We start from the raw sequence: 26,756 nt of genomic DNA, 5'->3' as shown, positions 1-26,756 counted from the left end.
ATACGGACTAATGGATTTAGTGATTACAAACTCTTTCACTTAATCATTAGTATTGATTTAGATCGCCAATGCACTGCCAGCTTTAGAAAGTGAATGGGTATTTTTTTATAATAACACTGACTCACACATTAATCTGGAACACAATAGCATAAAAAGCATTGTTAATCGCGGTGTGGGTTGAGTGGATAAATAAACGAGCTTGCTCTTCCTTCCCTATTTTCTACTGAATTCAACTATAATCAAAATCAACATAATACTTTATTCAGGTAGACTCTTAGAAGTACCTTTGATTCGTCTATGTAGATACAATTAAATTGCACTAGTGAATCCAATAAACAGAGAGTTAGAATGAATGACTATAATATTTAGTGATGATTAATTAAAATCCTAAAACACTTTTATATATATGTTTATATGAAATAGACAAATAATAGTTAACATATTTTCATTCTCGACAATATAGTGTAAATTAATTAATTTAACTTTAGTTTATTTTGGGTAGAGTACCGTATATATTAACAATTATTTTGGTGCCGTAAAATAAATTGTGACTGTACCTACCGGTTATCTTACTCATCTGTTCATTCAACTGGCTGCCATTGGTTTTAATACCACATTAGTACTGAGAACATAAATGCAGCCGTAAATTTATAAAAATATTATATAAAAATAAAACTTTTAAAAAGTTATTAATTAATCTGTTATTTTGAAATATAATTAAGCATACTGTACCTACTGTCACTGTACTGCCATCCACCTATAATGAATACCAGATTTCAGCTCAATAGGTTGTGTGGAAGCGGTGTAAAAATCAGTCGTAAGATGTGACTCACACATAACAACAGTAACCGAAAACAATAACACAGAAATAAACTTAAAGCTAATAATCGTGGAAATCATTTGACAAATTCGCTCGTATTATTTATATGCACAGAGTTTGATGATGAAGAGTTTCATAGACTCCAATATCAGATCTTGACCAGATTAATATGGGTACAGCCGTCACATAAAAAAAAAACAATTGTAATCAAAGAACAGTTTAAAAATATCTCGACGAATGGAGAAAACTCTTTTCGTTGAATTCGGTCCGAAATACAACCGTTATGAAAAAAATATGTTCATCTTAATTTATACTTTTGTATGCGCAATCGTACAATTAATGTATGTGAGAAATTGAATTGAACGCATTGTTTTAATGCTACAATTATATGATACCGTTAAATAATTTTGGACGTATCTGCAATGTGGGTAACATTTGCTGCGTCATAAATATAATTATATTACACCTGTGCTATTAAGATAAGAACTTGTTTTATGATGCATTATCGGACTGTAAAATCGAAGGTTGTTTGTGTCTTGCATTTGTATGTATATTTTATGATTTGTTTTAGGTACTAAACAAGCAATACTTGTTGTTAGGGCTTTGTGCAAACCCGTCTGGATAGGTTCCACCCGCTCCCAAAAAGCTGATGTCGCATTGGCGATGATCTGTTAATATTTCTTACAGCGCCAATGTCAATAGGCGATGTTGACCACTTACCATCAGGTGACCCATTTGCCTTGCCGCATTCTTTCTTATTAAGTTACTATTTGTTATATAGGTAATGGTAGCCTAAAATACCGTTTCAATCGTATTAGTAGGTTTTAAGTTAAACCGGGAAAAATAAACAAACATGACATTCCTCTTTGTATGAGTAATATGATGATGTCCTCATTATGACCACTTAATATAAAATATTTAATGTACAAATCCAAGTTCGAATAAGGGGTTCGAATAATAATACTAACAAGTATAACTGTTATGATACGTTCTCATTTACGATTACGATCCAACTTCGAGTATTGCTCAGCAAAATAAAACTCAGCTTAATCGTAACTGATGGCTAATTCTACTTATTTATGTTGGCGATGATACGACCCCGGTTATATTTCAATCCAAATTCGATCGAATCGCAACTGGATCGTTGTTTTAGAATAGAGAACGTCTCAAAGGCGACGATAGTCTCGATTCGATTAAGATATAGTGATAATTTATTAGTAGAATTAGAATTGAACTTTGTAATTATAATATTAATAATATACACAGTCAAAAGCCACCAAATAAGATATCATATATGTAGATATATTTTTCACGGCTTGAAACAATGGACCTGTTGATTGACTCATAATTGTGATCGTAATACAAACATCTTTTTGTTTTCTTGTTCATTACACACCTGAATCTATATATTTATTCTTTATGTATAGGATTTAAAACTAAGAATACAACTGCATGAAAACATTGAATATCTTCCGAATGATAAATTAAAAGATTAATTGAAGTTGTCGCCCGCGGTTTCGTTCTCGTTTTAGGGGTTGGTCTTCAGCGGTAAGGCATAAAAAGCTTATGTCCTTCCTTGGAGTTCAAGTGAAAAACCAACAGATAGACAAACAGGGCTACATTATAGATTAAAAATGGTTACATTTCTTATGAAACGTATTATGACCGAGTATAAAATTAGATGGCACAATGTACAACCCTTATGGCTTTCAATAGTAATCGCGTCATTAATTCCGCTTATAATTAATTTCGTCCACTGCGATGAAGGATAACATTGTGAGTAAACTTAATAAAATTCTCTCATATTTAAATGCACTTGAGAAGTGTGAAATAAGACCTCAGAAATCACACTCACAGGACCATATTACCGGTTCGAGTTTATGTCGAGCTGTCAAAGAACAATACTCTGTTTGGTTAAGTGAGCTAGAGTAACTATTCTGTAATTTGTACCTCACAAGGGACATAACATCTTAATTCCTAAAGGTTGGCGGTGCATTGGCGATGTATGGGATGATTAATATTTCTAACATAGCTAATGTCTAAGGGCGGTTGTGACCCATTTATCATTAGGTCATTAAATCTGCGTAGTTATATTAAATAGAAACAATATAAGAGTGTTATCCTTTGTTATGAATGACAAAGGATGTCAGTCACGTTTATCAAATTCATACAATTCAGCTTTGATAAGCAAGTCCATAATAATATTGTAATTATGATATAGGGTATGCATCGATTGATACCTTCGCTTCGATTAGCATTCAGACGTTGTCCTACTGCTTTCACTTTCAATACTAAACCTGTCTGATTGATTGACGTGTACCTTAACATAGATATCATTAAGGGCACTCATTACCTTTCCCCGATAGTCAAGTCCGACCGATTCCAAATACCCTGATGCTAGAAAAAGTTTTTATAAGGAAACGTTAGCCTGTATGCGTGTAGTATTTTTCTCAAATACATTGTATTTTTTTTTTGTTAAGTGATTTAAATTTTGTTGGTGATCAATCAAAATCAGTTCAATTTTTTTAGCTGCGTGTAAGATGTTTATAATTTATAAAAAAAGAGAAATATCTATGTGTTCGTGTAACTAATTACTACTAATAGTAATAAGTAAGTAAAATAGTAAGGTAAATAAGTAAATATATATTCTTCGTCTTCGTCCGGGTGAAATAGGAAATTTATTTATTTCCCGGTAGCTCCACCTACCGAGCCCAATCTCAAGTATCAAGTATATCAACCAAACGGAACCCGTTCCGTTGGACACACGCAAATACACACAAAATATTGAAATTTATTCATAAGTCTAAGAGGAGTTCAGTTACATGTATACGTACAGAAGGTTTATATATAACATAGAGATTAAACATTGAGAGTAGTTTTTGTTCATATAATTTATAGAAAAAGAAAACAGCGATTGCCTTATATGGTACGTTGACATTGAAAACGTTAGATTCAGCTGAGAGACAGGAAACGTCATACGCGTAACAAAACGGTCAACATCCGTATTCGGCTTATTAGAACTAGGTTAATATGCTTGGAACACATACATGTACATTCACATAAGACAATCATCATTTATACGTTCTTAAAAATTTCACGATTACTCCTCTCAATTTCTCAATTTGGATGTTTATATATATTTTTTATTACAGTGATAACGTATAACGATAATAGTGATTTGCAAAATTTTTATTTTGTTCCAAAAAGGTTTATTTCGAAAAAGGTAAAACAGACAATGTAACTCTTCAACCGCGATTTTTGCTATAATATTGCTACATATGTTTATGCTATTGAAGTCGGTTTTTAAAACTCTTTTTTACTATTTGACACTTGAATTATATTTACAGTTTTAAACTATTTTTTATATACGTTTTGTAAGGTTTTGTCAAAACTCAACGCAATTGGACCGTTTAGTCTAAAAAGGTAACCTAGAACCCTCCACCCAAAAGATTTATATGATATATTGTCTTTAGAACAATAAACATAACTTTATGTAACAGGGTTACATTAAAATCATTATACAAAAGTCACGCTTGGTTTTCTGTTCAATCTTAATTTTTTTGTTAGTGTTACTGTGGGGTGAAACGTTTCTGCACAGCATGGTTCAATTAGAGAATATTTATAAGTCCATCTTCAGCGATCCTGTCGAATATTTGCCATATTTAAATAAATCCTCCATTCAATGTACGGCAAGATGTTGTCCTCCTCCTTTTGTTCCGAATGATCATTTCGAAATTCGAATGGGTTCAGTGTTGCTTTGCCCAATTAATTATTTAAAAACATCGTTCATAAAATAGTGTTTTCTTTTAATCGCTACATTATTCCATTATGAACAATTTTTGGATTAGTAAATATTGTAATTTATGTAATATATTATATAAAACTTTACTAAGGCAATTTTCATTATTTTCTCAGCGTTTATACCTAAAGACCGGTGTTCAATTAAATATAAACCGTATGGGTATTTGATAAGACAGAACAAAATCCATTTACGACGTACGTCTTACGGCTTCTTGTAAATTGAGCGAGTTCATTCACCTTTGCATTTGGTTATCTTCCGTGTGATCTCAATTGAAGTCTAGTTTCATTGTAAAAATAATAATTATATAATCCAATCGCGAAAATATATACACGTAAAAGATGTTCTTTGATGGAAACTATTAAGGAAAAAACGCGTCTTATAATATATGCAGACGGGCGCCACAAACCATTGGCAGCAAAGTGCCCAGGCATTTACACTGGCTAACTCACCCATCCAACCGGTACACAAGAATTCTAAGTAGTGCTGTTTGCCGGTACAATTTCTAATGAATTAGTGGTACATACCCAGATGCTTGTTGTATCCCTACCAACACTTTTGTCTTATAATTATTTAATTAAAATTTACGTTTGTTTTAGATGACGTGGCCATGCCCGATAAGCACAAATTTGACTCTAGGACCTACGTCAAACCAAAGAAAAGGATGCAAAGACCGAGCATCCAGAGTATAGTTGAAGTAACTTCGAGCCCGCATTCAATGTCGCTCCACCAATCCCACAACCAGTCGTTCAACCAGTCCGCGAACAAGTATCTGACATACAATAAGTATAGCAACCCATTGGGTCCAATAAATCCCATGATAAGACTGAAAACTTTTAATGTTGATACGAATTCGGATAACAGTCACGTGATCAAGGAGTACGCTATGAAGAGGAGGAGCTTGGCGCAAGACGACGACCCGCAGGTAATTATTTTGGTAATGTAGTATTTACCGTTGGCGCATGTGAAGTGTTATTTATTATAGAAATGTTACAAAACAAATGAAAAACGACATTAAAAATAATACGTTCTATAAATCCAACTATGTGCTTAATAATTTGTATTGTACGTATAACATTATTACAAATGAACTATAGTTATTTACAAACATGATCTAATCGGTTAATTTGAAGTCGTTGCAAAGGGAGCAAGGTCCTAGGCCCTAGGGGCTGGGAGGGTACTACCAACACATTTATTCTAGTATTTAATGGCCTGTATCATCGTGATATGGTTACCCCACCGACTACTTTCTGAGCCGAGGTGCGATCTCATAGGAGACACCCTCAGGACGAACGTCACTCTCGAGCCCAAAAGGGTTCACCTTAAGGCAGAGTTTTAACACTCGCCCCAACGTTCGGTGACGCTGTAAAGGCCAGTAGGGCCAACAGCACTACTTCAATCAAGATACAAAAAAAAAGTGATCTGGTTTTAAGTGCGAATGTGCCAGCCATGAGCCAGCTACAGACACAAGAAATATTATATTTGATCCCATGTTGGTAGAGCATTCATTGTGTATGGTTCGGCTTATAATTTTGGTTTCAGTTGTATGGACAAATGTTCTACAACTACCAGCACGGTTGTAAAAACGAATACCTATACGAAGTAGGTAGAAGTATCTCACTTGTGAAATTAGTGCAAAACTGACTTACAGTAATACGCTATTTTGATGCAAATATCCTATCAATGGTATCTTTCGAGTTCATTCTTACATAATAGTACTACTACTCTTGATAGGCAAGATTGGGATTGGCCGAGATGGTTCAGTGATTAGAACGTGTGCATCTTAACCTATGAGGGCTCAAACCCAGGCAAGCACCACTGAATTTCAAAATAATTTCAAATTAATTTCGTGCTCGGCGGTGAAGGAAAACATCGTGAGGAAATCTACATTTGTCTAATTTTAATTAAAATCTGCCGCACGTGTACCCACCAAACCGTATTCGAGCAATTACGTAGTGTACATAGCTCTAAACCTTCCCTCAATGGGAGAAATGGCTTTACCCCAGCAATATTAAGACATGGATACATTGTATTGAAATCTGTCATCATTGCCTTCACCGCGTCAAAAACATACGAACAATAATTTATGTATTAAATATTTATTCTTCTGCATCGACATTTCTGGTAGCAAATTCATTAGCGTCGGCATTGTGGACATGTATGTACTAGCCGATCAATAACATTATTGTTGTAAAATAAATGAGTTCACTTTGTTTACACGACCGTGACCTTGAACCTTAAATGTAGGGGAAGGTCGTACGCTTTAACAAAGTAACATTATAATAAGGTAGTTCATATAATGATATAGATCTCCAAATTTATGTAACGAGAATTTAATACTTACTACGTAATTAAATACGGTATTATGTTTTATTCTTTTACGTTTACGTCACGGTTTATTATGACGTCACAATTTAGCTTTGCTATGTTCCATTTGTCGTAACGTTTTAGAAAGTGATCTAGTAGGTGATCGCTTCTATGTATATAGTTTTAAATAAGCGTTTTATTGCTTGTTTGAAGTTTAGTTATTGTAAATATTAATTAACATATTTAACTTCATTTTTATAACAATCTTCAATGATCCACAGTTTACACTAAAACTAAATTGGTACAATGTTATTGAGCCATTAAAGAATTGATAAATTAAATAAAAATGATTGTAATACTCTTGTACAATCAATATCAATGTAAATGTTGTTAGCGATCTCTTGTCGGAGTAAAAATAAAAAATTAATACTTTATTCAAGTAGCCCTTTACAAGCGTCTATAGAACTATACCGAGTGAGACGAGTTAGTACTTATTCTTTTCCAACATTTTAAAATACAAAGCTATGTCAAATTCAATTGAATTTATATAATATACTCTACCTGAAAGTCAACAAGTACTTATTCCACGCTCTTTTATCTATACATACATATATTAAAATGGGAGTGTCTGTTTGTAATATTAAACTAACCGTTTTTTACTAAATGCATATGTATGTATACACGGTACATTTATCAAAATAATATTTTTTATAATTTTTGTCTGCTATCTGTCTGTTTGTTTCGGCTAATCTCTGGAAAGTCTGGACCGATTTTGACCGGCACATAGCTGATGTAATAACCTATATAACCTCGTGTTGAATAATATGCCTTATATATTAATGTTTTTAACAAACGATTACAATTAATTAAAATGAAAATTTAATATTATCTGCGGAATTTTGTTATACAAATGACTAACCCCAGGATTTATTGATATTAACTTTGCGGAGTCAGTGCGGAGAAATTTGTAATAATAAGCTGTACGTATTAAGAGCATAGTTTGTAAGCGTGGGAATTTATTTTAGAACACACACATAGGTACTTTCCAATAATACACTTGCATTGTGCAGTGTATCGTACGCACCCCCTAGACAATTAGTTGCTTGTTTTCGTTGCAACGAATAAATTAAATTTTCATTGCGCGTTCATAACGTAGGATTTATAAAAATACATTTATTTATGAGTAATGTATTAGCTATAAGGTTGTCACTCGCAAACACAATTATAAATTATTTGTTAGCATAGGGTGCGGTCAGAGTGCATTAAGATGTCTCATATACATTATGATTTTTATTGATTCTACTGCTCTCCTCTAACTAAATTATTATTTTCTGGATATTTTAAGGTTGGTAGGTATAACGAATTAGGGCGTTAAGACACATTAAATAATCACTTACTTAAATTTTATAAATAAAAATAATGGAGGTAAATATTAATCAGTTTTTTTTAATTAACTAAAAACTAAAGACATAAATCTTCTTGGTTAAACAAGTCAATTAAAATTATTTTATATTACACAAAAATCAGGGGGGCGGCCCGCTGACGGTATCTGGTCATGAAAGGTACTAACTAAGTATAGCATCAGTACAAAATGGAATGTATATCAACCGTTTTTGCTTAGCACTATGCACTATTTTAATTAAGCATTTAAATAATTTGGAATTAAGCAGACGAACTAAACGACATGAGTTTGGGTATGAGTTGGCGTTTGTTTAAAATTTCATATTAAGAGAAAAAAATAAGCAGGATAGTGCAAAAATTACATTACATTCAGGTTCATTCGGGTATTCACTATGTTCATCCTTACAATTTTGTACTTTTAATTCGACATTAGGGGAAAAGCTACCCTTCGTACACTTTTCAGATTTTATTTTTTTACGATGTGATTAATTGTCGTATTTACCTAGTTTATGTGCTTAAGTGTAACAAATATATTATAGTTTGTTACAAAAAACTCCAAAACTATTATGACAAAAGGTTAAAGGGTTATAGGCTTTTTTCTACATAAAATAATTGTACGAATGTACCCCACGTATGGGTATGGTAGGGGTACGTTCGTACAGTAAATGCGGTAAATTCGTACGCCATGGGGTAGATTCATACAGGGTAATTAAAAAGCCAATTAAAATCGTTAAATTTTTATTAATTATTACAAAAATATTTATTTATCAAAGAACTAACTTAATAATATGTGACTTGACTAATAGTCGATAAATCTTGAAAAGTAAAAATTAACAATTGCATCCCACGACACTCGCGCCCCACCCTTATGCTAACTTGTCTATGTGTGCGTAGACGATTCGCGAAATTATAAGACTCGGCTCGAAATAAAAACTAACGTGCTCCCACCTTGAGATCTGGGGAGGGACTGAAAATTTATTGACAGCGATGTCGAATAATAAGTCAAAACCGTCAAATGATTTTCTCCATACTAAAAAGTATGGACGAAGAATGCCAAAAAGTAAGCAATATTTAAATAAAAATTACTACAATATTATGTGATATAATAGAAATTTAACACGGTGAACTTATTATTTACACTTTTGTGTCCCCATTTAACCAAAAATACATGTATAAACTAGCAGCTAAATAGCTTAAAAAATGATAATAGAAAAGGTCGATTTCAGTGTTTGGAGTGATGTTGACGATGAATTTACTGAGTTATTAATACAAATTTTATAAATATCATGCGGTGAAACTTGAGATCTATGTATTAAGATACTGAATGTTTTTTTTCATCCATAATCAATGCTCCAGTTTTAAGATATTTCGAAAACAGTAAGCGCTATTTAGGCGTTCCGCAAGGACTGTCCTCTTAAGCTTATACGTACTTCTTGTGTTATACAATGTGCAATGTTTTTATTTTGTATCTTTGTTATTCTATTGCGCTTAAACCATTGAACGAAATCGTGTTAAATTTGGCATAATTTACTCGTAGCCATGACATTGGATTACTTTTTAAAGTATTAAAAATGTTTTTAAATGAGTCCGTTACGACTTACTACTATTGCGGGATTCAATAAAAAAACTCGATAAAACCAACTTATCCTGTAATTATTAGTGTTTGTTCTATATACGATTGCAATGGCAAACGCAACAGCATACAACAATATTAACAGCCTGTAAATTTCCCACTGCTGGGCTAAGGCCTCCTCGCCCTTTGAGGAGAAGGTTTGGAGCATATTCCACCACGCTGCTCCAATGCGGGTTGGTGGATATATATGTGGCAGAATTTCGTTGAAATTAGACACATGCAGGTTTTCCCACGATGTTTTCCTTAACCGCCGAGCACGAGATGAATTATAAAAACAAATTAAGCATATGAAAATTCAGTGGTGTTCGCCTGGGTTTGAACCCGCAATCATCGATGGATGCAAGCGTTCTAACCACTGTGCTATCTCGGCTATGGCAAATGCATGGAAGATTAATTAATAATTTTGACCTTGAATTGACAAGATGTCATTGGTCGCGATCTAGAACATGTGGTGTTCGTAAAAACGGCGATTTTTTATATTGGTAAATTTGGTTTTAAAATTATATTCATTATTTTATTATATATATTATTTGGGACAGTGATATAATAAGGAATATTAATCAAGAACTTTATATGTATTTGGTAAAAAGAAACTCGAAACTCACCGCAGAAAATGAGCTTGAAAAGTTAAAATGTGATATGCAATATTAATAATAATAGTCATAAAAACATATCCATCAAAACTACGTATCCGTGTAAATCGGTTGTCAACATTTCACGAGTGAGTTACGAAGTGAATTCTAACAGAAGTAGTTCTAGTACATAATATAGCAGATTACAAAGATGAAATGTGTAGGTCGGTCTCAAAATTTTTAACTATATTATTATATTCAAAGTTTTTTAAGTCATTGTGAAATTCGATAAGTATTTAGCTGATAATCTCATTATAATCGATCGGATCTCGGATCTGTCCGTCACGCGTAATTAATGCCCCTTCATTGATACCGTTACAGACGACTTGGTAACGCTGATCTTTTTATAGCTCGTAAATTTAACTGATTGTCTATCTGTTCGTATCAACCTAGTTTCGTTTAGTGCTTACATCATATGTTGAATATCGTATTGGTTATATACTTAATACTTTAACCATAATTATAGAAACGATATTCGATTCAACGAATAAAGAAAATTAATTAATTTGTATTTTGTATTTTTTATACAGTACGTAAACACACAAATGTAAATAATTATTTAATATATATGCATTTCAAAAATAAAATCACTTAATGAATATAATCATTTAAACGTCATTGTATAACATTACTTTTTTGAAAGGGCGTTTAGATAATAATAATAACCACCTCGTGACCGAATTTCGGTTATGTCGGCTATTCTTAATGGAGATGAGCCAATTACTATGTAATATGTCTGAGTACGTATAGTGCCCAAATGTGCACACAGGTGCAATCGCTTTGCTAATAGTGCGATGAGACAGCTATCTGATTAGAACGGGATGACAGTACCAGCAGAACCAGCTTTACACCTGTAACACACGTTTTCATAGACTTGGAAGTATAACAATACCAATTCTATTACACCGGGCTGCTTTTGAAAATATATTTATAATAAGACCCTATCTTATATGGGATTGGAATTCGATACAATCTTATATAGATTCGAAGAGTTTATTTCTCATTTATAAATAAATATATAAACCGACGAGTCAACTTTATTACGCTTGACACTTGAAAAACGTCATAATACTTTACTAGTGTGAGTTTACTTAGTCGTCAACAGATGGCCGCTATTTTTTTCGACGCGTTACCAGATTTTACTTCTTGAGTATATCTTCAGGAAAGTCCCCAACTGCACGTTTCATGCATATATAAGGCGATTCATTTATTTTTAACTAGCTTCCGCTGGTGGCTTCGTCCGCGTGTGTCTTGGTGATAGCCAACAGGTGCTCGGGGGCCTATGTCTATTCCAAATTTAATCTAGATCCGTCCAGCCATTTTTTCGTGTTTGAATAAATTACGCATTTATAATATAAGTAGAGTTTCCTCAAATATTCTATGCTAGATATTCCTTTCACGCAATGAGACCAACTTTTGCCCCAACTATACAATATTTGTGGTAACTATAATATATTCGTTGGCCAATAAAGTTCATTACATAAAATAAAAATAAATGTATTGTACTAATGTAACCCCTTCTTTTTCCGTTGCGATAAAAGGAGGGATAGCCAGCAAGTCATAAATTACATTTCCTTCTAGTCTCGTTACACGTAATTCGAGTAACAGCTCACCGCAAAGGGAAAGATATTAATTCCTACGTGAAATATTATTCTTAGTATAGCGTTGCGTAAACGATACTCGCGTTTGATTTATTTATATTCGCTGAATAATAATGAGGTACGATAAACTTAGAGCGATACTCAGCTGGTCTAGGAAAACCGCTAATTTATCAAAGAAGATTTTAATATTAAATCACGAATCTGATGGAAAGGATTTCAAGGAATAATATATTTTTGGCTAAAGTATGGTTGTCAAACTTGGCAAAAGTCTTGTATTAAAGGGGTTTGGATCTTTTTCTACCACGTACCATCGAAGATTGATCCAAATTCGGCAGAATATCATCGCACATTTGCATGTTTCCTCACGGTGTTTTCAAATGTGGAAACAAAGTGACAGTGATATCTATGTGTTGTTCGCACTCTCCGTCTCTGCGTATCATATATTTTGTTATTATATAATAATAACGGACACCACGACATACTGTCTGTTCATTATTTGAATATTTCAATGAAACTCGTCTTCACGTTTGGTTTCATCAAATAACTTACGTTATTTCATATATACGTTACTGTAAAAGCTTGAACTACGGTAAATCTTAAGATTTTCCAGTAAAACCTAAGATTTACCGATTATGAATGGTAAATGTCCATAAAACTTTGGGATTCGAACTTTTACCATTATTTACATGTTAGGTTAGGTTGGAATGGTAAAAGTCTGAAAAAGTCGTCCCTTTATAATAAATACTTACATTTACCAACTCATGTCGGTAAATCTTAGGTTTTACTGGAAAATCCTAAGATTTACCTTAGTTCGAGCTTTTACAGTAACATTTATACATATAAAATTTAGTAAGCTATCACTTTATACTTTAAAATTGCCTGCACGACAGACGAAACCAGAAGGCAGCGTTATTAATAGTATATGTGAATCGTATTGGTATTTCTATGAACTTGTTGAAATTTCATTTATAAAACTTATTTTATCAATGAGTTAAATTTTAAAAAGATCGCTAATGCTATAATGCGTGACTCCCTTAATATGACGTCACGCGGTGAACATTTATCTTGCCTAGTGCACGCCTTACTTTTTTTTTATTACACTATGTTTGTCTCTACGGTTAAATAATCTGCATATGTTATTCTAAGCAATATTCTCAAAGTAAATCAATTTATTTTGAGTACATATGATTATTAATTAACGTCTGTGACGTCTTAAAATGTAATCTTAAGCCTATTAAAAAAAGTATTTTGTTTCCGTTTTCAATATGTTTTTCATTGTATTTTTGTTGTGATAAATAAACGTATCACAAGTTCGTAGAGCAAATACAGGAAATTGAAGCTGTCGGTGACGATGATGTAATTTCCTTGAGCAATTTTTGTTTATTGATTGATTTCATTTTTTTACTTATTCTATTTTGTAAATCGGCGAACATAATTGATTTGAAATAATTCTCGTTTTTAATGATAGCAATTCGAAAGTTTAATGTCAATAATATTTATATATTTTTCTTCGGCAATATATACTCCTTTATGATATATTGATCCTTCACTATCTTACAAAGGCAATGCCTTTGTTCAACCACTCATCACATATTCTGCTGCCATCAGCAATACTTAGGAATGTTGTATTCCGGTTTGGGTCAGTGAGTCAGTGTAACTACAGGCACAAGGGACATAATATCTTAGTTCCCAAGGTTCGTGGCGTGGTGATGGTCAAAATGTTACAAAAAATAATTATTATTTATAGTACAACACAAAGATATAAATTTTACAACAACATAAACATTTCAACATGCATAATAAGCAGATTTTTTTCAGATTTTAGTATTGGAATCCATTATCCTCGACTTAGTACTAAAGTAAAATATCTTAAGTCTAAAAAGTGGTTTTAAAGATATTGGTAAGAAGTGACCCCAATCCCTTTGCGTAGGTACTTAAGTCAAATACTTATTACGAGCGAGATCGATTCAACATGTTATGACGCAAGTTAGAATATAATATTTTTCGTTGTTGTATTTTACTAATTTTGTTTTACTTTTTTTTTCTGTGTGTTTCGTGTCGTTTGTGGTGTACAATAAAGTATATTTCAATTCAATATTATTCAACAACATATATTCAGTGCCAAGAGTAAACATTTTACGATCTGTGTTGCTTACAAACAAGATATTATTATCACATAGACGGTGTGTAGACTGTAGACGCAACAATTATCTCGCTTCGTGAAGATCACTTTTATTTTCAATATATGGGTCGGATCTACGTTTAAAACGTCTCTTCGACCGTTACAGCGATGCCTAGCTAAAAATAAATCGTCTTATTTACGAAACGGTCATTTTTGAATGACTTCCTATATTTTACAAATATTTCGTGATTCGAACGGTAATCGAAGCGTTTATATAATATACAGCAGTTAGATATATTTTTACCCGATTACCATGTGCATGGTTTCTGCCGGTATGTTTGTGCATGTATTTCCGTATAACTTCTAAACTAATTATCATAATTCGACACATTGGATATCGTTAAAATTATTACGTTACTCTAAATTCAATACTCCTTGCTTTAAAGGACATAAGGTCCTGTGTTCATGCTGATGTTGGAACGTGCTATGTTGGGTATCAAATGCCCTCTCATTTCGCAATAAGAACTTTGCAATATATATAATTAATAATAAGAATATAATTAATTTGATTTTTGGTAATATGTATCTGAAGAATCACAGCATACTGTTCTAATAAGCGCGATTTTTACTTCGGGTTTTAGTTGTTAAACTATTTGTTATTATTTGTGTACGGTTCAATTTAACTGTATTTGTTAACAAAATATACAAGGTCAAATCTATTAAAATAGTTATGACACGTTAAGTCATTTTATGTATATTTACACTATAAACATTATTTATACTTTGCTAAAGAATAAAATTATTATAATTGTATGTAATATAAAATTTGGCAAAGTAACCAAATCAGTTTGTTCATTGCCTCATCACGCCTAAATCACTGTACCGATCGGAATGAAAATTGACATAGGAGCCTGGGACCTTAAAAGTCTAAAGAATTTGGTGCAAAGTTGGCTAGTTTAAAATGAATTATACATTGCATTTTAAGATGCTTTTTACCGTAAACGTTTTCGTTGAAGACGCTCTTGACTGCTGCATCAAGTCAAGGTCACTTTAACTCCACACGTGTGCGCCAACTTCCGGTTAAGGAGAGTCCAATTTATAATTTCTATATATGATACAGTTGGGCATACTAATGTTTATGTAATTTGAACGAATACTTATTTAAAATGAGGTTATTATGACATTCTCTTGTTTACGTTTTGTGCAACTCTTAACGAAAATTGATATTGTAAATGATATGTAATGAAATATTTGGTAATTTATCTTTGCAGATTTTTGAAATTCTGTTGTTCTATGAATGCCTTTAACAAAATGGCGAACATATTTCGTCATTACAATTCTAACGTCTAAAGTTGTTTTAAAATTTAAGCGAGGATTGAATTTAGCAATAGTTTTGTTCAATTTGTTTTTTGCCAATTTAGTCTAAATGTCTTCTAGAATTTAACTGTATTTTATAATGATATAATTATTAACTCCGTTATTGTAAAAATTTTCAATGAAAATGTTTAAATACACACGTAATGTATGTATTATATTATTACCAATTCTTAATGGTAAATGCCCAAAACGGTTTGCGATTCGAACTTTTGCCACCATTCACTTAGTAAATCTTAAGATTTACATGTAAGGCACGGTAAACGTTGAAAAAAATCATGTCATAACGTGTTATAAAATAATATCCGAAATGAAAATAATTTAAATAGGTTAGGTTAGTTATTTAATTACTATAGCATGTACTGAATTGGAATGGTAAAAGTCCGAAAAAGTCGTCCCTTTATAATAAATACTTCCAAATATCAACTCATGTTGGTAAATCTTAGGTTTTACTGGAAAATCTTAATATTTACCTTAGTTCGAGCTTTTACAGTAACATATATATGATTACGAGTGGGATGTGGCATTTCTGTTAAGCGATTTTGACAGATTGAGATAGTTTGAATTATGAGTAACGGACAGACAAATTGATGTCGACGAGAAATCGAATTCACTTGAGAGAAACCAAGTGATATTTTATGTTTAATTATTATCTATAAAACAAAGTATATATTTTTTCACGCAGACACATGAACATGGAATAAATCAACTTTATTGAATATTATTGCTGTTATAATTTAATGTTATTATTAAGGATTTGTAGGTCTAGTTTGTTCCAAAAAAATCTTATGAAAGAAAATAAATAAGTACATCAATTTATATTCGTGGCATTGATCAACGCATACATTACGTACCTACTAACTCTTACTTCAATTTGTCCGTGTATTTCCATTCATATATTTTTATGCCGTTATAAATTCGATGTCGTGGCCGCCGAACACTTTCAATTTCAATGAACGTATTGTATTTCTTGTTACGCGAATTTCGTCTTGACGAATTTCATCAGGTTTCCTTTTTTTATACTTTAACGCTCTTGTACAATTTAAGATCACAGTAGTTCAATGACACGGAAATGTATTTTCAAGTATTTTATTGACATTTTAATATATTTATGAAAGCGAACAAACTTTAAGATACCATTTAGATACCAGGGTTGTTTGGACTACAACCTAAATGAACAGACAGGTGATACCAACACTATACTTGTCTAGGAATCTAGAATCTCAGGTCACTAGGAGGTTCTGGAAGACATCCTAAGAAAACAGGCTGGTCTAATACTTACCTAGGAGTCAAGAATTTCAGATAAATAACATAAGGAAGACGACATGGCATACAATGATTACGATCCAGAAAAAGTCCATGAAAACTTTAACCTCGAAATTTCTATTGTTAATTAAACTACTAATTTCAAGCAAATAATAATAGAAATCGCCCCAAAGGATGCATATTCATGTGTTTTTTTTTAATATTTCAGTTAGAAGATTTAGATGTGACGCTAGCATCAGATGTCTCGGAGAGGCTGTCGTCTGAACACGTGCCGTTCAAGGCCATCAACATTGATCTGTCGCAGCCGGCCCACAATATTCATAACACGTTCAACAAGTAAGTAGAATTGTTTGTCCGCTTTACATACTATGTCTAAGTTAACTTAAGTCTTGACTTGCATTGGAACCAGTTATGTTTCTGGAGTTCCATTTCTTAGTACAAATACACATATATAAAGATATATATATTCAGAAATTCTCTAATGTAACAATGATAATATTTATAACGAGCAAATACATTTTCAATTCTGGATATAATACCGAAATCTACTTTCATTACTGTACAATGGATGTCTGTATAAAATATAATGAATATAATTACCACAAAATAAATCAAATAAAACAATAGTTCATACACTTTCAGTCAATTATTCAAGATGACTTAGCATCGGTATTATAAAAACCCGTGAAAGCGCGCCGCGAAGAACAAACCAGCTTTCCTCTGACAATACGCCATACAGTGCTATACTGTGTGGTACATAGTATATTTATATTTATTAATATAATTTCTAAAATACATAGTGTCTTCGTCTATGGTTTCAAACAAGTTTTAAGTTCCAGATAACTTAAAAATAAATCCCCTAAAATACTTTATTGTTAGAATTTTACATTATTGAATTTAGAAGTTCTCTTCTAAATTTCAAGTGTACATTTAAAAGCTGTGCGTTGCTAAATCGGTGATTCAGGATAAACTCTTATCTTGTCTTAAAGGTATAACAATAATGCTTAAGAAGAAGCTTAGGAAGAATTAAGAAAAATTATATTTTTCTCAATGATAGAATAAATTTAACATTTTCAGAGGAATGTTGAACATAATGCATGAAAGCGGGAGTTTGAACATGTATCAGAGTGGTGAGTCACTCATGCGCATGTCTCCGCCGAGCTTGGTATCGTCTCTTGTGATGGAAAATTCTGGAAATTTCAACGCCGAGTCGCTGGATAGCAGGAAATCGATCTCTCAAAGGGATTCAGGTAAGAAATTACAATTACAATATTAAATGCGGGAATATTTATTTTCACTCATTACAAAAAATCTATAAAAAATAATAAAGTGAGTTTTAGGGTATTTGTAAACTTAACGGATTTCTTAATGTTTTCAATAAAATTTTAGGTCTCCCAACATCAGTCGGTCGCGATAGTATCGATCCAATGATGACCAGTATGACACTAAGTATTTTAGACGAAAAGGATATGAGCACGAGCTTCCTCTCACAAACCACATATCCAGACAATGACAGCTTAATGGACTCTCTACCACCGAGCCTCGTCAGTTCTGTCAATTCCTCCTACGTCGTTTCCAACACATCAAAACCAAAACCAGATAACGTTGAACCTAATATATTTAGTTCCGCAACCTTTACACATCTAGAACAATCGGAAAGACTCCTATCGGCTAGACCAAGATGTCAGCTATACAATAGTTTCACCAAGCGAGACTCGATCAAGAACTCTGAGAGTTATACAAAAGCGCGCGAAGAGGCCTGTCAAATAGATACGGTTAAGGTCCTAAACGAAAATTGTGATAATACATTAGGCGTTCCGCAGTCAGTGAGAAATTTACCGAAATCAAAGCCAAACGGGGAAATGAGCGAGACAATAACGCTGCACTACTCTAACAATAAGTTCAAAAGAGACAGCGTCGCGGAGAAGGAGAATGTAAATGCAAAGTTTAAATGCGACGATACGTTCTATAAAGATATGGGTATGCAAAAACCGATCGATTCGGGCAAAAGCAGTCTCAACGTCACATTGGATAAACAGGAGCTGAATGAAATAATACAGGCCAGGCAAAAGCTCTCATTGGCCCGAAAGGCGCTACCGAGTGACCCCGAGAAGCCGAATCAAGGAGACGTATCTCCGATAAAGACAATACAACTACCGAATCAAACAATAACAGTCCCTCAAAAGAGCATGGAGAACGCATCAGAGTTGCTTTCGAGACGAAGAGCGATGAACTACGATAAACAGGACGAAGAGAGACCCGCAAGGGAAACGCCGAAGAGGAATGCGACGTTCAAGAAAGTATCTCCGAAGGCGAGCGCTATGGACACGACTGTTGTGTACGTGAACTCGGACGATAACAATATGATCGATATCAATTCTGCGACTTTGAACCTTATCGATTCGAGTGATAGAACGTTGCAACAAGAAGTAAGTCTGAATTAGCCTGTTATTTTAATAAATTTTATTATAGCGATATTTGAAAAAGTGTTAAAATTACAAGTAATATTCTGTAAAAGTCCTACTGTATTAGACTAAAGCCGTTTCAAAGAGGGCTGATGGATTCGAGTGCCAGATTTTCATTCGACACTTGCCGGTCTTATGTTTTTTTTATATCGTAGAGTTCGAGATGATTAATAAGAATACATTAAGCACATTAAATTAAACCCACTATCTTTGGTTCATAGATTCGTGTTCAATCCTCTGATCTCCCAGGAAGATACTGTAAAACTAAATTACCGTTTTATACTATTATTTAATCGCCCGATTACGTTTAAAACGGCAGATCGTTAACTCGTCTGCAATAAAATTTAATGAGCAAAATTTTATCGGCTAAATAAAGAGTTTCTAGAAGTTATATCTGCATAGATAAAATATAGTGTGTTAAGAATTATTAATGTTTTGTAGGAATGGGGTTTTCAAGAGCGCGCGATGGTCGGGTCGAGTGAAAGCACGGGGACCGACACGTGCACGTTCAGTTCGAGTAGTCCGCCAGAAAGCGTGCCCGAGAGCTCTGCTGATCCACGTAAGTAGACTGTTATAGCAATGATTTATTAAAGTTGAATAATTTTACAAGATAAAATGTAAATCTACCACCAGTTTGGATTGTAGATTCTAACAAGTGGGTAGTATGTATCTAGATATTTTGAGTACAATTTTGTCGCATAAGTAATCTTTTTTTTTTTTAATTTGACATTTCATTTAATTTCAGGTATCCAAGTTGCGTCAACACCCCTAATGTCCTTCAAAAAGGGAGCTAAAAACGAACTCTTAAACCTTCACACAACAATATCGCCGATATACGATATGTTGGAAGACAAATCATACACAGTAGCGAAAGCTCCAAGCGCAGGTTCCGATATGGAAAGAACTTACAACATGAACGCGACAGTCATAAATACTGCGACTATGGTCAAGAAGACATCAGCCAAGAGGGATATATTAGCTCCTAAAACAAGTCCCGAGAAGAAAATGTCTATGCCCATCCCGGTGCAGAGATCGCCCCCTAGTCGAATTTCTCCCACGGAAGGTGGTAAGTACAAAGGCGATATATTACATGTAACTTTTTTTTATAAAGGTTAGGTTTAATCGGTACATTTGATAAGGTTTCTACCATAGATATTAAAGATATGCCATCAGTTTTTATTATAGTTAGAGTTCGAGAGTTGCCTATTTTATTATTTTATAAATCTATACTAACGGAACACATTTGATTTTTTTTTACAAAAGCAGCTCATTATTGTTATATATATTTTATATTTAAAATTGTCCCTTTCATTACAATTTGTTTTATTTTAGGTCCATATGGTGTGATGGCACCCCCCTCAGCCGTTCCGAGGAAAACAAGCTTACCAACATCGAAACTGAGGCAATATAGCTCACACAAGGAACTCAATAGGATACCCGGTGAGTGTTAATTTTTAGAAAAGTATTGGATTTTTAATAATATTATATAATGAAAATATTTATATTTTTTGTTAATTTATATAACAAAAAATGATTAGCAAGATGGGAGCTTTTTTATGTTATGTGAAATAAAGTAATCGATTTGTAAATGTTGATGTGGCAGGCCCCGCGCCCCCCGCGCGCGTGCTGGCGGGCCGCTCCATGCTGCGGCGCGGCGTGTACGCCTCTAACCCCGCGCTGTCGCCCACCGCGCCCGCGCCCTGCGCGCCGCCCGCGCACCGGGTGAGAACACCTCGCTACTACATCGAGAGATACTTAAACTAGTTCCAAGTGTCGTCCATTCCACGAATCGAACTCCTAGGGAACAACCTACTGGGCTCATTTGTCGATACACGCGGATAAGAGTGACGAATCCGGTATGTAAGATCAATCCTAAGCGATGATTTGGCTCGGGAAGGTCCCGCGCATTAACTAAAGAGCGAGAAAGAAAGAATTTATCTTTTGAGAGCTCGTTTCGTGAAATGGATCTTAGTAATAGTTTTTTCACGGAGACTAGAGGAACCCGTGGACTAATCTTTGTCACCTACTATGATAATGAGTGCTCATTAATTTCACAAAATTGTTTAAGAGCGCTCTATTAGTCTTTCTCCCCGAGAAAAGTAACCCCTTTTGATGATGATATTTTGCCCTTAAAAATTGGTTTAAGAGTATTTTGCATACACAGAGATTTGTAAATAAAATCTATAAATGTAGTTTAAGAAAATGTGTTACCGTGCAGAAAGAAAACGATTCCGAGAGACCGACACTACCAAATCCCCCGGCGCTCGTCCGACAAGGAACGGAGACGTTACGCAGAGAGAGACCTCAGAGCCAATTGGTTGCGCCCAGAGATGTAAGATAACTCATGATTAGCTTATTCATGCTTAACATAGACTGCCTTCTAGTTTCACCCAGTAAAATAGAGCCACTATATTTTTCCACGCTGGGGTAGTCTTCAATTTAATTTCAAGATACCCGGGCATTAGAAGAACTGGGCTATGTGTGATTCATACCTACTAAAACTCTCATTCGTGAGTGTCGTTAGGACTAAGTGGAATGAGGCAATACCATCAATTGTTAACGCCTCGACCAACCTGATGACGGAACCAACTCACAAGTATTTCTAAGAGGGGCTATCATCAGGATGATGATGGCATGCCGTAAAAATATGCTTAATTAATTGCTTAGATAGTTACATTTTGAAATTTTATATTAGTTTATGGCGCTTTTAAATTTTTATTGAAATATGTTGTAATATTAATAAGGTGATGGTTATTTAGTATGTGTTTTTAATACATTGTTTTTGTCTTTTGTGACTAATTTTATTGAGGTATTTTCATTGTGTTGTTTTCATACTGTTTGTTTCATACAAGGCTTTGAAACATTTGGCAAAATATACTCTAACTTTGATATGCATATGTAATAAACACAAATCAATTTTGAGACAAACTTTTAAGACTCCTTATAAACGCTTTACGAGATATAGTTTATGGCTACATAAGTATATTTCATATACAGAGTGTTCATTTTCGCCTCATGGCATGTTCATTCTACAAAATTCCCATAACAAATGATAATTATATTTTATTTATTTACTAAACAGTCAATTATATAATGCATGATAATTTCAACATATTTATAAAGAAAATAGAAAAGGGTTTATTAATACTTTCCAAAGTTCAAACAAACACTAAACATATTCACATATCTAGTGAAACTGATAACTTTCATACTTTGCCCTTAACATAATTTTGCCAAATGCTTCGAGCCTTACGCCGCGGTGATAAGGTCGTGTGTTGCTCAGCTGCGGCTAAGCGCGGTCGCGGCGAGAGGGGTGCCCGTGTCCTTGCGCAACCATTACGCGCCCGTGAGTTACTAACGTTACATTACACGTTTGTAACATCGGATTGTATTATAAAAACATTCTTTATGCCATTTTAATTTAGTCAATTCATAGTCTGTTATATTAGTTTTACGACACCAACGGTGGATTTAGTTGCATTCGGTTTTTAATGTAATATTTTAACATAACGTGAGCTACCTACCTTCTTTCAAATATGAAATGAACTTCGTCCGAGTCCAGGTCCGGACCGGAATGTCAAAATACTAATTTAAATAGGTATCTAATAAGATTATTCAAAAGTGCTGGTCTTATTCTAAAGTAAAATAAGAAATAAACTCGTGGAATATACCTGACTAATACTCTAATTATGTCAATAAAATTTGTTCCAACTGATGATTTTTTTTTTCAAATAAATTGTTAATAATAAAGTCTTTGGTAGGTAAAATATTTAGGTTCCACTTGTTAATAGCTACAGAATTAGGTTCTTAATAACAGAATTATAATAATACTAATAAATACAATCCGATGTTTTCATAATAATATTACATTTATGCTTACATTTTTGCTATTGAGAATTTATTAAGTGGTATGACTCATTATTTGTTTACTATTAAATAATGTAAACAATAAAAACAATTTAAAATAAGTAATATAAATATATTTTTTACTACTTTTTATCGCTTTTAATTGTGGATTGCATGAAGTTTTAAATAGCTTAGTGTTGTAATGTAATTCATTGACGTTGTAATGCTTTTAAGGGGTTATCGTTAAAAGTAAGACTTACAAAAAGCTTTATTTCTGTATTACTAAGGTGCATGATAATATTTTAGCCACCTACAACGCGACCGTATTCGATAGCGGGATCAACCACACTGCGAATTTCTAGACCGACGTCAGTGCCACTACAGAAACCTGCACCAGGTAAATAAGATTTCTTAAAATACAACATTATTAGTGAAAGCAAAAATAAAATAATCTCGGTACGGTTTTATTTTTAAAAAATACGCGATATTTTGGTAGGTATCATTATTAATATTTAATAATAGCCTTAATAGTCCAAAAATTTTAACACAAGAATTCAAAGCGTTATTTCTTTGATATAGTATTTAGTAATTTTTTATTCATAATTAAATAGAAGCTAGGTAAGCAGTCCTATACACAGAGACACTGCAAAATGCACAAATGACTACTTACAATGTCATTTATATTCTCCCAACGATGGGATCTATGATTTTATGACACTTGTGCCTTGAAATTACACTGGCTCACTCGCTCTTCTAATTTGAACATAGCACTACAAAAATATGATATTTTGGTACAGGCTTTGGTACAATGGATACAGTATCCACACTGGGATGGTTCAATTAAAGCCATATCATGATGTTAAATAATTTAATTGTTTTGACTTTATTATAACATTTGTATAATATTCCTAACAGATTTATAATTGCATGTTTTTTATTAACAGTAATTAGCCCACAAGTGGAGCAGCCCAGACCTGCGACAAGCAGCGAACCGCGCATGTCTGGTCTGCCCCGACCGTCTCGATTACCCGCACCGCGACGAGCTTTAAGGTAGCTATTTCTAGGTATCATAATACAAGTCTTAAATATTCATTTTTTAGAGTTTCGACTAGATTTCTAGTAACAAATGTTATGTTTCTATCCTTCACATATAAAACTCGCTACTATAGTCACAATCGCATATGTTTTCAGTTGAATATTTAATTTTGAATTATATGTTTATATATACTTATTAAATCGTTGTTTCAGACCACCATCTGTATACTCAGTGGCTCCAGCGGGGGAAATGGACCATTACTGACGAAGCGCCTGTTGTGCCAACTTCCTGGGCATATAGCCGGATGTATTATTTTTTAAATTTAACGTTTATCTAAATTAATACGACTGAAATACGAAAATCGGTATATATTTTTTAAATTTGTACCGCCTTTTTCGTAATTTTTTTCTATGTAATATATGTACGAAACAATGTTGCCAGTATTGTTGCTAGATGATATACCGTTTGAGATTTTAATAAATTACCAGTTATTATTATCTATAGTAACAATATTGTTAATATTTACTTATGTTAGTGATTAACTTAATTCTTTTTTACCTATATTTTCATTTTACAAAATAATAAAATTTTGATTATTGATTTACAAATTAAAATTAACTTGTTCTATGTAAAATTTTCAACTTAATAAAAATATTATACTACACAACATATACTTCCAGTGAATTATAAAATAGATTTTTTTGGAATGTCGATCTTTTGGCAATAAAAAAACGTTCCTGGTATAGATAAAAAAAAAAAAAACAGTTACAGGAAGGGCTTATGTAGTCTTCCAACTGACATTCATTTTGACGTTTTTTTTTGTAAATTTGCAGATTATAATTTGTATTATAGACATTCAAAATTTTTCGGGTAAAAATTTTGTATATGTCATTATATTGAGGTAGGGAAAATTCACTTTTCGTACAGTGAAAAGTTTCAACATTTCACCCTCTTAGTGTTTAAGTGACGCTCTCTTTTTATACTAGTTTTCGATTTCGCTCAAAATTCCAAATTTTCACCTGAATTTAAGATTTGGTACAAAGACATACAAATTAAGATATTATTTCTATGTTGTATACAAATTTAGTATGTAGTAACGAACGAACGCTTCGGGGTTAGTTATTTATTTCATAATAAGACAGTTTTGCATTTTTTTATTGATGTTAATCATGTAGGGACGTGTAAAATATTTTTGAATTAGATATAAAACAATTATATACGAAAAACTATTTAATTTTATGTAAAATAACACTTTCGTAAAATAAACGTATATACACGCACAATATTAACATATTTTCAAATATTGATCACGCAAATAGTACTAACACTTGATATAATTTAAATCGTCAACCATTTAAATGCAAAGCTGAATGTATACTAATAAATTATTGTTGTATATTATGTAAATCAATTTAAGTGTAAAAATATAATTTAAAATCTTTCTAAATAATGCCTACTGTTCTCTCCTATCACATTGATACTATAAAATTACTATGCTTCAGAATATATCTTACTAAAGTCTATATCATGTTTAAATACCCACAACGGATCGCCTTTTGCATACTTTGTTTACTTAATTTATACTTATATTAGTTCAGATGGCTGGGGGGGGGGGGAATTGACGAATGTATTCCTGACAACGTATATGAAAAACTTCATGCTGATAAATTGAGCATTTAGACGTAAAAGCGTAACAAACAAACCAACTCATTTATAATATTTTTCACTATTTAGAGCTGAAGACTTTCTTTGTGTTAAATAGTTGTTTATAGACTTAACATCACGCTATGACCTGCAGGGGCGGAGAAGTAACGTTTAACTCGGGTGATTTATATGAAAGTAATCGTTTCAACTGTTTGAGTTATTGTATTTCTGTCATAAATTATTAGAAAATTAGTTGTCTATTTATCGAAGTATACGTGGGTTTTCTTTATACTTGTTTTGAGATTATAAATTTTTGTGTTTAAGATAGCCTCCCCGACATTTGACATTTTTTATTTTTTAACTTCATATAGGTTTATGTATAAATGTGAAACTTTTACTAACGTATACAAAGTGTGCAAAGGTGATACAAAACACGCCGTGTTATTAATATTAGGCTTTTATTCCATCCGTTGCGTCGCTTGAGATATATTCCGCCTTGCTGTACGGTTTTTTTGGACACGTCGTGCCTTATTTAGGTAGTGTAAGGAATTTTGTTTTCATTTTCTAATAAAACAGTGTATTTACAAAAGATTTATTTTGTTTTCCCCATGTTTTTTTTTTAGTATAGATGACAATGCAACATGATATATATTTTTGTTATATGAAAAAGTAAATCGAAGTTCTGAAATACGTACTATGTTCGTGCATCTAAAATGTAAAAACCGAATAGACACTGTTATCTACGAAAACATTGCGCTCCGTTTTGTTTTTTCCCTGATACACTACAATAATGGGCCACCTGATGGTAAG

At 32.9% G+C, this 26,756-nt stretch overlaps 1 protein-coding gene across 2 annotated transcripts in view; it reads left to right on the top strand.

The window, feature by feature from the left end:
- The window catches only part of LOC113391486 (uncharacterized), a 32,359-nt gene extending 5,824 nt beyond the window's left edge, over positions 1 to 26,535 (top strand). The window contains exons 3-15 of one of the 2 annotated variants that reach the window (XM_026627463.2): positions 5,219 to 5,544; positions 17,164 to 17,291; positions 18,033 to 18,205; positions 18,345 to 19,384; positions 19,862 to 19,979; positions 20,166 to 20,486; positions 20,753 to 20,860; positions 21,024 to 21,142; positions 21,639 to 21,752; positions 22,704 to 22,766; positions 23,573 to 23,663; positions 24,211 to 24,316; positions 24,515 to 26,535. In XM_026627463.2, coding sequence (XP_026483248.2) covers positions 5,219 to 5,544; positions 17,164 to 17,291; positions 18,033 to 18,205; positions 18,345 to 19,384; positions 19,862 to 19,979; positions 20,166 to 20,486; positions 20,753 to 20,860; positions 21,024 to 21,142; positions 21,639 to 21,752; positions 22,704 to 22,766; positions 23,573 to 23,663; positions 24,211 to 24,316; positions 24,515 to 24,566 — 2,759 coding nt within the window. In that variant the 3' untranslated portion in view covers positions 24,567 to 26,535. The remainder of the gene's footprint in view (positions 1 to 5,218; positions 5,545 to 17,163; positions 17,292 to 18,032; positions 18,206 to 18,344; positions 19,385 to 19,861; positions 19,980 to 20,165; positions 20,487 to 20,752; positions 20,861 to 21,023; positions 21,143 to 21,638; positions 21,753 to 22,703; positions 22,767 to 23,572; positions 23,664 to 24,210; positions 24,317 to 24,514) is intronic. The other variant, XM_064218419.1, reaches the window with a different exon arrangement.
- The last annotated feature ends 221 nt before the right edge of the window (positions 26,536 to 26,756 follow it).

The sequence above is a fragment of the Vanessa tameamea genome, chromosome 22, assembly GCF_037043105.1.
Source record: "Vanessa tameamea isolate UH-Manoa-2023 chromosome 22, ilVanTame1 primary haplotype, whole genome shotgun sequence".
In the NCBI taxonomy this organism is placed as follows: domain Eukaryota; kingdom Metazoa; phylum Arthropoda; class Insecta; order Lepidoptera; family Nymphalidae; genus Vanessa; species Vanessa tameamea.
The sequence above is the reverse complement of the archived record's forward strand: the minus strand, read 5'-3'. Positions and strand labels throughout refer to the sequence as shown.